Below are 14,453 nucleotides of genomic sequence, written 5' to 3' on the forward strand. Positions count from 1 at the left end.
TGGGGGATCTGGAGGGGTCCTGAGGGGCCTGGGGGGGTCTTGAGTGGTCCTGTGGGGATTCTGGGGGGGGGGGTTGGGGGATGCCAGCCCTGTCCCTTTGCTGTATGGTGAAGCTGGGAGGCCAGGAGCTGTGTGTGCCCTTCCCTTCCCTTCCCTTCCCTTCCCTTCCCTTCCCTTCCCTTCCCTTCCCTTCCCTTCCCTTCCCTTCCCTTCCCTTCCCTTCCCTTCCCTTCCCTTCCCTTCCCTTCCCTTCCCTTCCCTTCCCTTCCCTTCCCTTCCCTTCCCTTCCCTTCCCTATGCAGCAGGACCCCTGGAGGATGCTGAGCCCTGTGTGAGCACATTGAGGGTCCAGGGGCAAACTGGGGGGGGGGGGGGGGGGGCTCAGGCATCCCTTGCCCGTGGCAAGGGGGGATCCGCTCCCGCTCCCTGAGCTCACCACGGGCTCAGATGGAGAGAGATGCTAGAGCTGTCCCTCCAGACACACGGACTCTCCAACAGGGTCTCACAGAATGGCTGAGGTTGGAAGGGAGCTCTGGAGATCATCTGGTCCAAAGCCCTGCCAGCAGGGTCACCCTGAGCGTGTTACACAGGATGGCACCAGGAAGGCTTCGGATATCTCCGAAGGAGACTCCACAGCCCGAAGGAGGGCGAGCGGAGGAGCTGCTGTCCATTTTTTTCCCCCTCTGCCCTTGCAGCACAGCGGGGAGCAGTGTGAGCGTTGCGGGGCCGCTGCCGTGTGCCCTCCTTTCTCCCCGGAGCAGAGGACGTGGGGGTTACGCTGGGGTTCTCCCTTACCCCGTAGCACAAGGGGAGTCCAGCGCTGGAGTTTCTTTCCCACTGACTAATTAAAATGGAGCGAGGAGAATAATGTATTCTCCTTTTGTGCCTTGGTGTGGGTGGGAAGGGGTTGGGGAAGCACTGCCGGCGCTTGTGTGCGATGCGCGAGTTCCTTTTCTTTCTCCCTGCTCGGAGCTGGGTGGGGAACGACGAAGGTGACATTCTCCCCTCGTCCTCCCACTCGGACAGGGGGAGTCTGGTTTGTTGTATTGCCTCCGGGAGAGGTAACCCCGAATCCATTCAGCCACAGCCTCCTGCTAACAAATGTGTTTTTTTTTTTTTCTTCTCCTCATTGCTCCCTTCCTACTGTAGTAGTAACTTAGAAATGTCTTTAAAAATGAAAAAAATACTCCTGGGGTTCAACCTTTTCCTTTCATGATTTTCCATTCTTTCCAATAATCTTCTCTGCATGTCTTAATTTACCCTTTGCAGCAGGCATTGGATGGGCCTGTCTGATTATAAATAATGTATAAATGCATAACCACACTAACAAACTAGTTGCTTCCTACCCCTTTTGCCCGCAGTTTTTTTTGCGGTGCCTTGGGGTAGATGGGGAGGCATCCCCTCCTCCTCTTTTATCCCCAGTGTCACCAAAAGTGTTGGGTTTTGTTTTTATGTACATATAAAAATAACCACAAAATTTCATATGTAGAGGCTTAACGAAGAGTACACAGAACTGGATCTGTGGTAAGAAGCTATCTTGACGCTGAAGGTTGCTTATTACAGCATTCGTCTGTCTACACCAATTAATAGGTCATCTATATGCTGGTTTGCGAAACTGCCGTCTCCTTTCGCAATGGTACGGTCGTTTTTTTTCTGAATTTCACCTAGATTTGTTTCTTTTTTCCCATGAAAAGGCACTGGATGACTGGGCTGCATAATTTGACGTTCTTTGTAGCTCCACTAAACTTTCTCTTCATTTTCTTTATGGTGCTATATGATAATAGGATCCCAAGCATAAAATGCAAAAATTCTGAATGGATGCGATGAATTTTTTTTTTTTTTTAATTTTTCATGCAGTTAAAACTTTTCATGTCTTATTAAGTCTGAATGTATGCATGCTTTTTTTTGTTTTTTTTTTTCAGTTTGAGGTTATGGGGATGGAAAAGGATGGGTGGATTTGTTTGGAGTCGGAATGTCATTAATCCGATGATTTGTGTGAAGTGTTCTTGGAGTTTTTCCCAAGGCTCTAGATCCTGACCCGGATTTGCCCAGTGTCTGTGCTTCACACTTGAGCACGAGACCTGGTTGGAGTTCATTTTAGGTTGCTTCTGGACCTCTCTTAGGAAGCGTTAGCTAGTGGTTGCTGCTGGAACAGCTTCTGAATTATAGGAACAGCACTAAAAAGGCGATTGCTAATGCATGCTGCAAGCTCGCTTCTCTGAAGTAGTTTAATGGAGTCTTCCTGAGTTGGTGGCAAAAGTCTTTAAAAAAAAAAAAAAAGAAAGAAATTAGAAGCAGGGCTTTGGAGATGAGAACAAACTGTAAAGGTTTCTTTTCCCAACTCGGGGAACCGCTGTTAAAACCAAAGGGCTAGATTCGCGGGGGGTTAGGCAGCTTTTACAAAACGAGGTGGGATTTGGGTTTGTCTGACTGTAATTTGTAATTTTCTCATCAGGTGAGAATATGCAGAAACCTTCAGGATTAGGTAATGCTGCCTGGAAGGTGGAGCAGCTCATGTGGGTTTTGTTGCTTTTTCAGTTCTTTCTCTGAAAGAGGTACCAGGTTCTTGAAAAATAAGCCTGAGAAATTGCTTCCTTAGGCCAGAAGGACATAGTTTTTCAAGGCCATGTGACTTTGAAATTGGGTGAAAATGAGGTGCAGTTAGATGTAGCACATCTTGACTAGTTTGGCTGAGTTTGGTCTTTTAAATTCAGCGCGTTGACTGCTCTTCACAGCCATGCTTGCTTGCTGCAGTATACGAGCAAGAGGCTTTGATTTGGTCTGTGTTGGCTGGTTCCACCTGAAGTTTAGACAGTTCCCTTTTCTGCCTTTTTTTTCTTTTTGTCACTTTAGATGTCCTAGGTTTGGAACAACTTTACTCTTTGTGTTCTTTATGTACTTCAGTGCAGCTTCACACATGGATTCCCTATCAGGAGCTATGAGAGAGGAGGCAGCCTGTGGAAGCGGGTTGTCAGGGATCCTAATTTCATGTGGTTGTGCTTAACATTTTGGTCTTTTTCCTGCTTGCCTGTTTGTTTTTACCAGCCTGTCTAGAGCAGCTACAGCCAAAACCATTGCTTCACATGATCTTAAAGAGAAGTGTGGAGTTGTTTAGGTTGGAAGGAACCTCTCAGGATTATCTAGTCCAACCCGCAAGGTGTATGAGGGTTTAGAGGTATACGGCGTTTAATTTTTCTGACCGTAAGATGGGCCTGTGTACACAAAAATATGCCTATAAAACTGTTGTGGTCAGCTGATAGCAGCAGAAGACTGCCAGTTAATTCAAACTTAGTGATAGATGTGAAGTAGTTAAGGAGAAAGGGGAAAACTTTTTCCCTCTCTGACTCGTAGAATTCAGTTCCCTTCCTGCATGTCGAAGACAACCCATTAATCTCTCGAGGTTAATGGAAGTCTGTTCAAATTTGTGATCGCCTCCTCTGGGGAATACTGATGGAGTACTTGGGGTTGTCTGGTTCAAGCAGTATTTCTCATTTTCTGTTACCTTTCATTGCAAGCCATAATTGTTTTAAAAGCACTTGGCCAGAGACTGAAACGTGCAAACTCACTGCTGTAAAGCAAAATTGCCATAACAAAAGGGCTTCCTTGTGGTCTTAAGGCTCTGTCAGCTTTTTCTACGCTTTAGCCTCCAAGTTGCAGAGTCTCTGTTCTGCAGCTGGGTGCAGTGTGCTGAGGTCCTGTTCTTCTCCAGCACCTTAGCACCAAGAAAACGCGGAGCCAGGCTGGGCAACGAGCGCTGTTTAGATCCTCTCTGTAGGCAAAATGGAGCCAGCAGGACCACGAGAGGTAGCACCTGTGTATTTTCCGTCTTTTGGTGTGTGTAGAAAGCCCAGAGCAGGCTGTTCCCTGGCTTATCCGGAGCTGCTGGGATGGTTTCAGGAGTGCAAGGTGTGAAGTGAAAGGTGCAAGTGAAACGGGTGAGAGACGACCCAACGAGTTGCTTCCGTATGGACTAAAACTGCATATTTGGCCACAGCTAGCCGAACCACGAGCGCAGCTGGTCGGGCAGAGCAGCTCCCTGGAGTCCTGCAAGCTGGGACTTGCGGGTTGGTGGTGGCGACTGTTTTGTTTTTGTTTGGTAATTATTCAGCAGAAGTTCTGTGGCCGTGCACCGAAAGATGCTATCGCTGGGAATGCACCGGCGGAGGGGCTGAGTCATAAACAGCTTGGTTTCAGCGTGGCCAATGACTTGCACTGCTCACACGGTGCAATGTAAAGCGTGGGGTTTTCCTAAAAAATATTTTCCTCGTTGTAAACACGTTTTTTTCACCCCTTTTCAGGTAGAGTTTTACAGCACGCTGCTTTTTTTTTTTCCCACCAGAAAAACTCTAAAACCAGGATTAAAAATTGCCAAGGGACCTTCTAGTCTTCTGTGTGAGAATTTGAAGCGATTTGCCTGACAGGCTGTTTACAGCTGAAATATTTTAATCGATGACAGGACTTCTAACGTGTGCTGTTTGTTGTGTTTTCTTTTTGTCTTAGGGGACCTGACGAAAGAAGAATGTAACCTGGCTGCTGTTCTGTCAGGATGGGGTCAATCGTGTGGGAATGTGGTTAAACGTCTTAATTCCTTGACGTAATACGTGGTGTATAAGGCTGTGAAAAGGAAAGGCAAGATGCCTCGCTCAGTTGCACCGTCTTTGGGACCGAGCTAACAATGTTGTGCACAAAGAGAGTTCCGGTTTTGAAGAGCCTTAAACAAGGACTGCAAACGCTGCTGTTGGAGTGAAATCGGAAGGCACAAGAAGAGTCGAAAAAGCTTTCTGACTGGGCTCAGTAACTGGCCCCATCCGCGGCGTGGAAGGATGGCTGGTAGCTGGATGCTCTGTTACCTTTGGCTTTTGGATGTCTTGGTGGGGCGCTCGAGAGGGCACAGTTTGTTTTCCTGCGAGCCCATCATCCTGCGGATGTGCCAGGATCTGCCTTACAACACCACCTTTATGCCCAATCTCCTGAATCATTATGACCAGCAAACAGCGGCGTTGGCGATGGAGGTAGGGCTGCAGTTTTTCATCACTTTATATGGTTTGGGCCTTTAATCGCCAAATAGTTTTTAACAGAGGATAATAAGTTATCTATATTAGAAATAAAAATGAAAAAATCAGTATATTTAAGTATATAAAAAAAACAACAAACACCACTTGGAAAAGATGTATTGTAATACATACGAAAATATTCTATGACTACAAAATGAGCCTTTTTGGGTATAACTGAATGAAACACTCTGGATGTGTTTGTGTGTTCGTCTGTTACTTGAAATATTTAGACAGATCGAGAATGTATATTTGGAATGGTCTGGCACTGAACTGAATGCCAGGAAAAGCATACTGAACAATGAAGAGAAGGCTTCCAGTTCTGAAGGCTGTGTTCTTTGGTGGTTTTGTAGCGTTTGGCTTTTTCGTACTCCTTTAAAATTTGGTGTGGAGAAAATGAGAATAGGAGATACCACAAAAATAATAGGAATTGCTAATCTAAAAATCATTTCTGCTGGTGCTTGTCTAACCTTTCTTTGGAGAGCTCTCCTGATGGGGCTTCAGCCACATACTTGGTCTTTTCCTCTACAGTCTGGTTTATAGGAGACCTATGTTCACTGCAGTCAGTTCTCTGTCCTGTTGCGTGCCCTGCCAAAGGGGTTTCCTTGCTGGGTGTTCTGTGGTATGCCTAAAACTGGGGGAGAAATACAGAATATTGGGCACGTCTCACTTCCGGCCTGTTCCAATATTTCCGTGAGAGATCTGTGCAAAACAAGCTTGTTTGTACTTTTGAAGTGCTGAGGAGTCCTTGCCGGTAGATATGCTGTGCTGAACAGAGAGAAGAAAGAGTTTTCATCTTTGAATGCTTTTCCTGACAATACCGAAACTTAATTTAATTGCTGCTGTTAAATAACATAAAGCCTTGGCTTTATATAAGCTTTCCATGGAAGGATTGTGAACCAGACTTAACAAGCTTTTTACTGCAAGAAGAAAATAGAGAATCTTCCATATGCTTTGTTTGAAAGAACTATGGACTTGCATTTCAGCTATTCATTTGGATGTGGCCAGGGATTCCAGTTGTACCAGACACGTAGCAACAGGAGCAAAGATGATTTTAGAAATGATGCTGGTAAATTCTGAGCGAGGACCTTTGAAAACCCTACCTGTGAGGAGGAAAATGGAGCCGAAGCAAGCTTAATATGATAAAAATGTGAACAACAAATTGTGCGACGAAGTATTTATTGCTTCCTTTAGAAGTGGAACTTAGGATATTGAAGGAATCGGTGGAAACCCAGTGGGTTGAAGAGGTCTGGGATTTGCTCGCAGAGGTGCAGTGATGGTGAGTTTCTGTTGGTGAGGGTGGTAGGAGCAGGTGGTTAGCAGTGTGATGAGAACCTCTTGATACTGTTGTGAATAACTTAAAGCTAAAGCCAAACCAGAGTGAAGTATTATAGAGATCTTGGTTATATTTATGAGCTGCACTAAGCCATAAAATTGTGGAGGACAGTCTAAATAATAAATATTTTATGTGTTGGGGGGAATAATGCTCATCACATCAGTGGTGGTTAGCTTATTTTCTTGGACTTGTGATGGTTTGTTCTGTTAAAATCTCACCTGGAAGCTTGACAAAGCAGTACGAAAGCAAAGAGGCAAATCAGACACTGGGAATAATTAAGGGAAAGAATAAAGGCCGGCTGTTGTTGTGGAGTTCTGCAGTCCCATGGTTCCCAAATAGCTGGAGCGCTGGGAAGTTCTGGGCTATCTCAACGACTGCGTTTGGACTGAAAGAGGTCCAGAGAAGAGGAGAATGGTGGCTTAGGGAACGTGTCCCCTATGAGCAGTGTTGGACTGTGGTGAGATGCTTTAGCCTGATTTTAAAGCAGAAGAAAACAGCTGCCACCATCGTTAGCGGCACGCAGAGCTTTGTGGGGGTTTACAGAGCTCTGTCTCCTCCAGCGCGGGAGCCAGGCTCCATCAGACGAAGCTGCTGGAAGCTAAGTCAAACCAAAGGTCCTTCAGGTGGTTGCAGAAGAGCTGTGAAACTCTTGAAGAATACTGTGGATGTAAAAGGTTGTGGGGACTGGACCAGAATATGGCAGGGAATGCCAATGGTGGTGGCTAGGTAGAAAACCACATGTAATACTGACTTCCCCCTTTAGTGAAAACCAAGCAGTGGTTATTCTCTAACTTGTTGTAAACCAGTTTCCTGCTCGTTTCATTCAGTACCCTCTTGTTCCAGTATTCTGCAGTTAACCCCCCTGCTGCACGTGTGATTTTTGGAAACCTCAGTTTTACCCCCGGGGCGCTTTTCCTCTCCAACTTGAAGTCTTCCAGCTGTTTGGGCGTCCTTCTTGCAGCTCAGCTGCTTCGTTCCAGGCTCACTTTAGTTGCCCTTTTCCAGCTCGGTCCTTGCTGAGGCACAGGGATGGGAGTGGCACACTGCTCCACATGTGGGCACGCGAGGGATTTCCCCAGGAATAATGTCATGCTCATTGCTGCAAATAACTTGCTGGTGATGGCCAACATTGTGTTGTCTTTTTTTCTGGCATTTGTTGCACGTTAAACAAATGATTTCAACTGTCAAAATATCCCGTTCACTTTCCCTAATGGCCTCTTTATGGCCGTTGTTGGAAGCAGAGCAGCAGGCTGTACAGACCCGCAGGCCGAGCAAGAAGAACTGCTGCAATTGTTCTTATCTTCATAAAATAGCTTTCTGTAGGGCGAGGGAATCAGTGGAGACGCAAATGTTACTGCTCTGCTCGTCTTCACAGGGTGAACGAGCTGCGTGAAACGCTGTGGCTGCAGCTGGGGCAGCAGCTCAGTGCCAAAGCCACACTTAAACTTGGCGTGAGTGCGTTGGGGATGTGTATAGCTCTCCCTTTGCCCATATGATTAGCGTGTAGGTTGTCTTTTTGTGCCTGGGGTGGGCTAGGGCTATGTCTGAATGCCCCATAGGAAACAGGAGGGCTGGGCGAGGAAGCACGGCTGTCCTCGGGTGGCAGACACACAGACGCCCACGCCGCCACTGGGCGATTTGCAGGGCGTGCTCAGGAAGAAGGATGGAAAGCTCCGGCTTTGCGTAAGTACACTTTGACTTCTGTTAGCCTAGGCTGCCCCTTAAGTCTGTATTTAGCAGGAAGGAAGCTGATTTTTAGTTTTTGGCTTCTTAGATGTTACTTAATGTTCCAGTCATATGGTCGGAGCACTCGGAGCTGAACCGAGTCTATTCGAGCTGGCGTTGTGATGCTGGCTGGCAAACAGCTCTCACTTCCGAGCCTCCTCTAACTGCTGGGAGCATAAAAAAACAAGGCAGCAGGACCCGTGTGATTCATCTTGTGTATTTATGAGGGGGGTTGCGCTTCTCGGCTTTTCAGGAGCACTTTTCCACAGCAATTTCCAATAAAAACCGTCAGAGGAGTTCAACTCATACTCTGGATTTCTTTCTTCTGGCTGTGAGAGTACCCTGTGATGCCATTCTTGCTGTTTTGGTGACTACCAAATCAGCAGATAAATTAGAAGAAAATAGTCTAATTTTAGCTTTCAGTGCTAATGGGTGCTTTAAAATAATTCTCTTAAATTTTGTTTTAGTATTTAGGGTGTTAGTTTCTAGTGTTCCGTCAGTTGCTTTTTATAAGCTGAATTTGTAAGGGCTTCCACTACAAGAAAGAGTGAATGTGAAGTAGAAAAGAGAATTCCTACAGCCGCTGTCTTGCCATTGGTACATTCATTGTACTTTTCTTCCCCTGCCATTGACTGCCTCATTGGAGGAACTGTTGAAACCTTACTTAGAATCGTAGAATATAGAATAGAATCATAGAATCACGGAACCATTAAGGTTGGAAAAGGCTTCCAGGATCATCTGGTTCAACCATCCCCCTACCACCAACGTCACCCACTAAGCCATGTCCCCAAGCACCACGTCCAACCTTTCCTTGAACACCCCCAGGGACGGTGACGCCACCACCTCCGTGGGCAACCCGTCCCAGTGCCTGACTGCTCTTTCTGAGCAGAAATGTCTCCTCGTTTCCAACGTAAACTTACCAATACTTCTCAAAAACTCCCCAAATCAGCAAGTTGCCTTTTGAAGTCTTTATGCTAATCCAACTCCTCAATAATTACAAGAAAATTAAATGAGTCATGCCATCGGTGTTTTGTTGCGTTCCAGCAATATTGGTACAAGATATCCCGATTAATCCCAGGAAAACAGTGCGTTACCCGTTACTCCCTCTTACTACGTGCTGGTTCATACCACGACCAGCTGCTGTGCCTTCCCTTATTCCTCAGAAAGTCTGTGCCTTAACCTTGCTGCCGTGCTACACCCCCAAAGCCCGGTGAGCCTGGAGCGAGGGCTTTCTGCGCCCAGAGGCCCGCAGCACCCCGCTGTCTCAGAAGGGGACCAGCCGCCCTCCATCCTCCGATAACATTTGCTGGCCTCCGCTCCAGGCCAGATGGGAGCTGCTCCACGCCCGCTCCTTGTTTCTAAAGGAGCTGCTGGATGAGGCAGACCAGCGCCCCGGTCGCTACAGGGGCCAGGGCCGTGAGATGGTGCTCGCAGAGGCTTCACAGCGCTGGGAGCTGTCCTGCCCTGCAGTTCTGCACAGCTTGGCTGCCGCGGGGTTCCCCGTGCTTCACGCTGCCTCAGGGCGTTCTCCAAATGATCCGTGATCTGTAAGCGGGTGGTTTTCTTACGGGGACCATCTAATGGGGTCTGTCTGCTGTGCTGTGGGACTTCAGGTTCAGGGCGACAGTCTGATCTTAGAGTTCAGTACTAGTCGGTAATTTAAAACAAAATTCATGACAATTAATTTAGTATTTAGGGTGCTGGTCTTTACTGTTTTACTTCTGGTGCTCATTTTTTATTGTTTTGTCAGCTGCTTCCGTTGTGTTACGCAGATCGCGTGCTGGACAAGGCCGTGGCAGCAGGGAAGTTCAATTAGCCCCGTTCCCCTGAGGAATCCCGTCTTGCTTACTCACCCCTTGGATTATTATTGCTGTAACATGGAGAACTCTCTGCCCTCCCTTTTCCACGTAATGTTCATTTGGCCTTGAGGGATTTGCAGTGATTTTGGCTTCTGTAAGACAAGTTTTGTAATCAAACATATATATTTTTTTTTATCAGAGAGCATGTAAGTGTTGGTAGCTTGGAGATTGAGAGCATGTTATCAAAGCATTTGTTCCTGATGAAGAAAAGTGGTTTAACGTGATGATTGCCAGCCTCTTTGCAGTTCAGTACACCACCAGCACTTCCTTCTCCCCACCATGACATTTGTGGGACCTCATAAATAAGACGAGGGATCAGAGGACAGGAAGCAGACAGAGATGAGGCCTGAATGGGTCCCTCTGGGTGCGTGCAGAAGCTTTCCCTTTGGGATCAAACCGGAGGTGAAACGTTCCAGAAAAGCGACGATACATTCACCATGTGGACAGAGGAGATAACGTGCTGCTGCTTGCTGCTGGCTCAACTTCCATTCCCCTTTTGCATATCAAAGCGGAGCAGCAGTGGGATAACTTCGGGGTGCGCCACTTTAGGGTTGGCTGGTGCGCAGGTGGGAGATGCAAGGGGGGGAGTGGCAAAGTAACGTTACCCACAGCCAGTTTTTCTGCGGTGTGAGGGGGGCGGTCAGAAAGGCAGAGCAGTAACATTGATCCGCTCCTTCTCTATCACTGCAGCAGGGTTCAGCAGCGTGGTTGTTGAGCTTTGAATATTTAGAAGCAAAGTCAGTGAATAGTTGATGGGTTTATCACGGAACGTACGACTACAGAAGTGAAGACACCTCATTGTTCATCCCCTTTTCCAGGCGTAGTGGTTTCTTGCTGTACGAATTCTTGCAGGTGATGTTCTTGACCTGCTGCAGAACAGAGTACCTGCTACAACATTTGTATGCCCTTGCTGGCTGCATTTCTGATTTATTTTTTATGTGATGCGTGTGCATATATATCATAAACATTTTTATGATATATATATCATTTTAAAAGATATTTTTCTGATATATATATATATATAAATATATATATATATATATATAAAACACAGTTTTTTGTGGCAGTATATTTTCTTCTTCTTCTCTCCGTGGTGATCTTTGGAGTCTTAAAACTAGTTTATTTTTTTCCCATCAAAGTGAAAAAGCATACCCAGACACGGCATCGACAGAAGACGTGGCTATCTTTGTTCTCACCCCGCTACCCTGCTCTTAGCACCTGGGGTAGGTGCTTTTGCTGGTATGTCAAGTTTCAAGTGGCTCCTGGCAGTGTTTCTCAAATAGCTTTTCCATCAGGCATATTACTACAGAATTTAGATACCAGGGTTTGGACTCACAGAAGCACAGAGTTGTAGGGGTTGGAAGGGGCCTCCAGAGACCATCGGGTCCAACCCCCCTGCCAAAGCAGTTCCCTAGAGCAGGCTGCCCAGGTAGGCGTCCAGACGGGCCTTGAATGTCTCCAGAGAAGGAGACCCCACAACCTCCCTGGGCAGCCTGTCCCAGTGCTCCGTCACCCTCACCAGGAAGAAGTTCTTTCACATGGTGGTGTGGAACTGCCTGGGCTCCATTTTGTGGCCGTTGCCCCTTGTCCTGTCCCCACAGACCACTGAAAAGAGGTCGGCCAAGTCCCTCTGTCTCCCACACCTCAGGTATTTATAGACATTGCTGAGATCCCCTCTCAGCCTTCTCTTCTCCGGGCTGAACAGCCCCAGGTGTCTCAGCCTTTCCTCGCAGGGGAGCTGCTCCAGGCCCCGTATCATCTTTGTGGCCCTCCGCTGGACTCTTTCCAGGAGATCCCTGTCTTTTTTGTACCGGGGAGCCCAGAACTGGACACAGGACTCCAGGTGAGGCCTGAGCAGGGCAGAGCAGAGGGGGAGGATCACCTCCCTTGACCTGCTGGCCACGCTCCTTTTTAATGCACGCCAGGATCCCGTTGGCCCTCCTGGCCACGAGGGCACACTGCTGGCTCATGGCAAACCTGTCGTCCACCAGGACCCCCAGGTCCTTCTCCTCAGAGCTCCTCTCCAGCAGGTCGTCCCCCAGCCTGTACTGATACGTGCGGTTGTTCCTTCCCAGGTGGACTCGGAGCAGACTACTCTCTCAGTCCTTGTTTTTTATAAGGACCAGGGAGAATGGTGCCGAATTCACTGATGTCGGCTCACGTGGTGAAGTTCCCACCTGCCCTGCGGTTAGTGCTGCCCCACTTCTCCTATTTCGGAGTGATTTCTTTTGAGACGTGGGAATTGACACTATTTCCTGCTGAGCAGCAAGGATGGGGAGAGTGTCGGGCGGTAAATCCTTAACTTCTTCCCCCCTAAATTCCATCTTTGTTCCTCATTTTCTTTTGCCTTGCCCATGCTCTCTCCCCTTCGAAATCTCAGCAGTTACCCTGGGCTCTTCGTATTCCTCAGTCCTGCATCCAAAACTTGTAGAAGTGTAAGAACGTAAAGCTGGTGGAAAAGTAGGTTTTAATTAGTCGGTGTTGTGTAAGCACCCTAATCTTAGACTTTAATTTGCAGCGAGGATTAATCTTCTCTTCAGTGTGTAAGATTATGATGCCACAGAACAATGCAGCTGTACGTGATCATAAGAAAGCAAGCTGTGCACCAGCTGATTAAAGCCTGCTCCTTCCTTTACTCTAGGCTTTCCTATCCCTACTCCAGATTTTTATCTTCGAAATAGCCATGTAAGTGTTTTAAATTATTTTATTGTTAAACCCAAATGTTGGTCTCAAAGCTGGAACTGCAAAGGTGACTGCAGAGCGCAGGCAGAGCTAACGTGTTGCTGATAAAGTAGTGCTTAGAAGTTCTTGCTTTAGGAAATCTGAGGTTTATCTGTTTGAAACCCATCCGTTTACGGCTTCGGTTTTGACCTGTAAAGGGCATGAGCGTTGTGTGAAGGTGGTAGAAATCCCCAGTGGGCGAGACCAGGTTGGGAAGAACTAGAGCTGTTATGTTCCCAAGATGATCTGCACAAAAATTAGTACGCTCTGGCAGTTTGGCTCACAAAAGGAGGCTTCTGAGGAAGGCGGCTTTCACCTGAGGACCGTCAGTCCTTTTCTTCTCACACTAAGCTCCGGTGAACTTCCAGATAATCTGAATGAAGTGTTCAATGAAGACAGAAGTGTTCAGTATCTTCAGACAGCGAGAGAAGCTAAAGCACGGGCTGTGCCTATTTGCCTACTTGGAGGTTGCTAGAGGCTTAAATAAGGGAAAAAAAGGGCTAGAGGCTCGTCTTGGGCTAGAAACCTTTGGAAGTCTTAAACCCAAGCCCAGTAGCACCGAGGAGGAGTTGCATGCTTTGTTTTTCGGTGAGAGAGGGAGTTTTAGGTGGCTGCCGTGTGGTGTGTTTGGGAGCATGTTGCAGCTCTGACGGCTCCGAAATCCCGACTGAGGAAGGAGGGTGTTTGTGGATGCAGGGGTACCCAGATTGGGAACAGCAAACCAAAGGGATCGGGGAGCTTTCAGGTCCCCCAGCAGACCTAGAGCTAACTCAAGCATGCGGTCTGTCCTCGGACAACAACCAAAGGGGCTATAAACCACAACGTGCGTTTGAACACGAGCAGTCCCAGCGAGGAACCCCTGATCTTTTCCCTCCAGGGGCCATATCCTTGCACCAGATAAAGGAATTTTAGTGTGGAGCAGCAGGAAAGACCAGAGTACCGAAGAGCACTTCCTTTAACCGAAGAGTTAAAACTTCTTTGTGTAGCTCATCAGTCCTCAAAGAGCAGAGCTGGACTGCAGGTGTTAGCAACCTGTTTGCTCTTCCCTTTGCCTGGCTACAGGCTTTCTCCAGAGAATAACTTCAGCAATAGTGTTCCCTCGTCTTTTATGTGCGCTAATGAGGACACGATGCCCCACGAATAGTTTCAAAATGCAGGCTAATAGTGAGAAAATGAAGAGTAGGTTTTTTTTGTTAAACCGCTGAACTCCTGCTTGCGCGTTGATGATGATCTCTGTCACCATGTCCCTGTTTTCTTAAAGGAAAGAGGAATTTTGAAGGATGGTTGGACTGGAGCTATGGAAATGAAGTTTAGCCTTAATAGTTCAGTGCGAGGGTTTTGAGTTTAAAGTGAATGATCTACATCTTAATCAACATTATTCACAGCGGGCTTGTTTTCAGGGTCATGCAGGCAGATGGCTCTGCGTTGGGGCTAATTCTGTAGCAGCTGGTGGAGGCTTAAAGAGGAGTTATTAGGAAAGGTGGGACACATGAATTTATTTTGCATAGTTGGATGACGATGTGCTTTGGTCAATTGTAGCTTTACACGTGCAAGTATAAACTCTGAGGCAAGAGAATGTGGTGCCAGAGCATTGAGGGAATATCGGTCTTAATATTTACCTCCTCCCACAAGAGTAGTCGCTCATTCCCATCTTTTTTCTCTACCTTAATTAAAATCATCTGGTTCCATTGGGGCAGCTGCTGTGGGACGAGAGCCACCTTTGTGTGCTGTGGGTAGGGTTTGGAGCATCCCCCAGCAGGG

The 14,453-nt window shown here is 47.2% G+C and overlaps 1 protein-coding gene across 1 annotated transcript in view; it reads left to right on the top strand.

The window, feature by feature from the left end:
- Positions 1–14,453, top strand: part of FZD3 (frizzled class receptor 3) — a 60,356-nt gene that overhangs the window by 640 nt on the left and 45,263 nt on the right. Inside the window, exon 2 of the mRNA XM_040552399.1 lies at positions 4,501–5,012. Within this exon, the coding sequence (XP_040408333.1) occupies positions 4,824–5,012 (189 nt within the window). The 5' untranslated portion in view covers positions 4,501–4,823. The remainder of the gene's footprint in view (positions 1–4,500; positions 5,013–14,453) is intronic.

The sequence above is a fragment of the Cygnus olor genome, chromosome 3, assembly GCF_009769625.2.
Source record: "Cygnus olor isolate bCygOlo1 chromosome 3, bCygOlo1.pri.v2, whole genome shotgun sequence".
In the NCBI taxonomy this organism is placed as follows: domain Eukaryota; kingdom Metazoa; phylum Chordata; class Aves; order Anseriformes; family Anatidae; genus Cygnus; species Cygnus olor.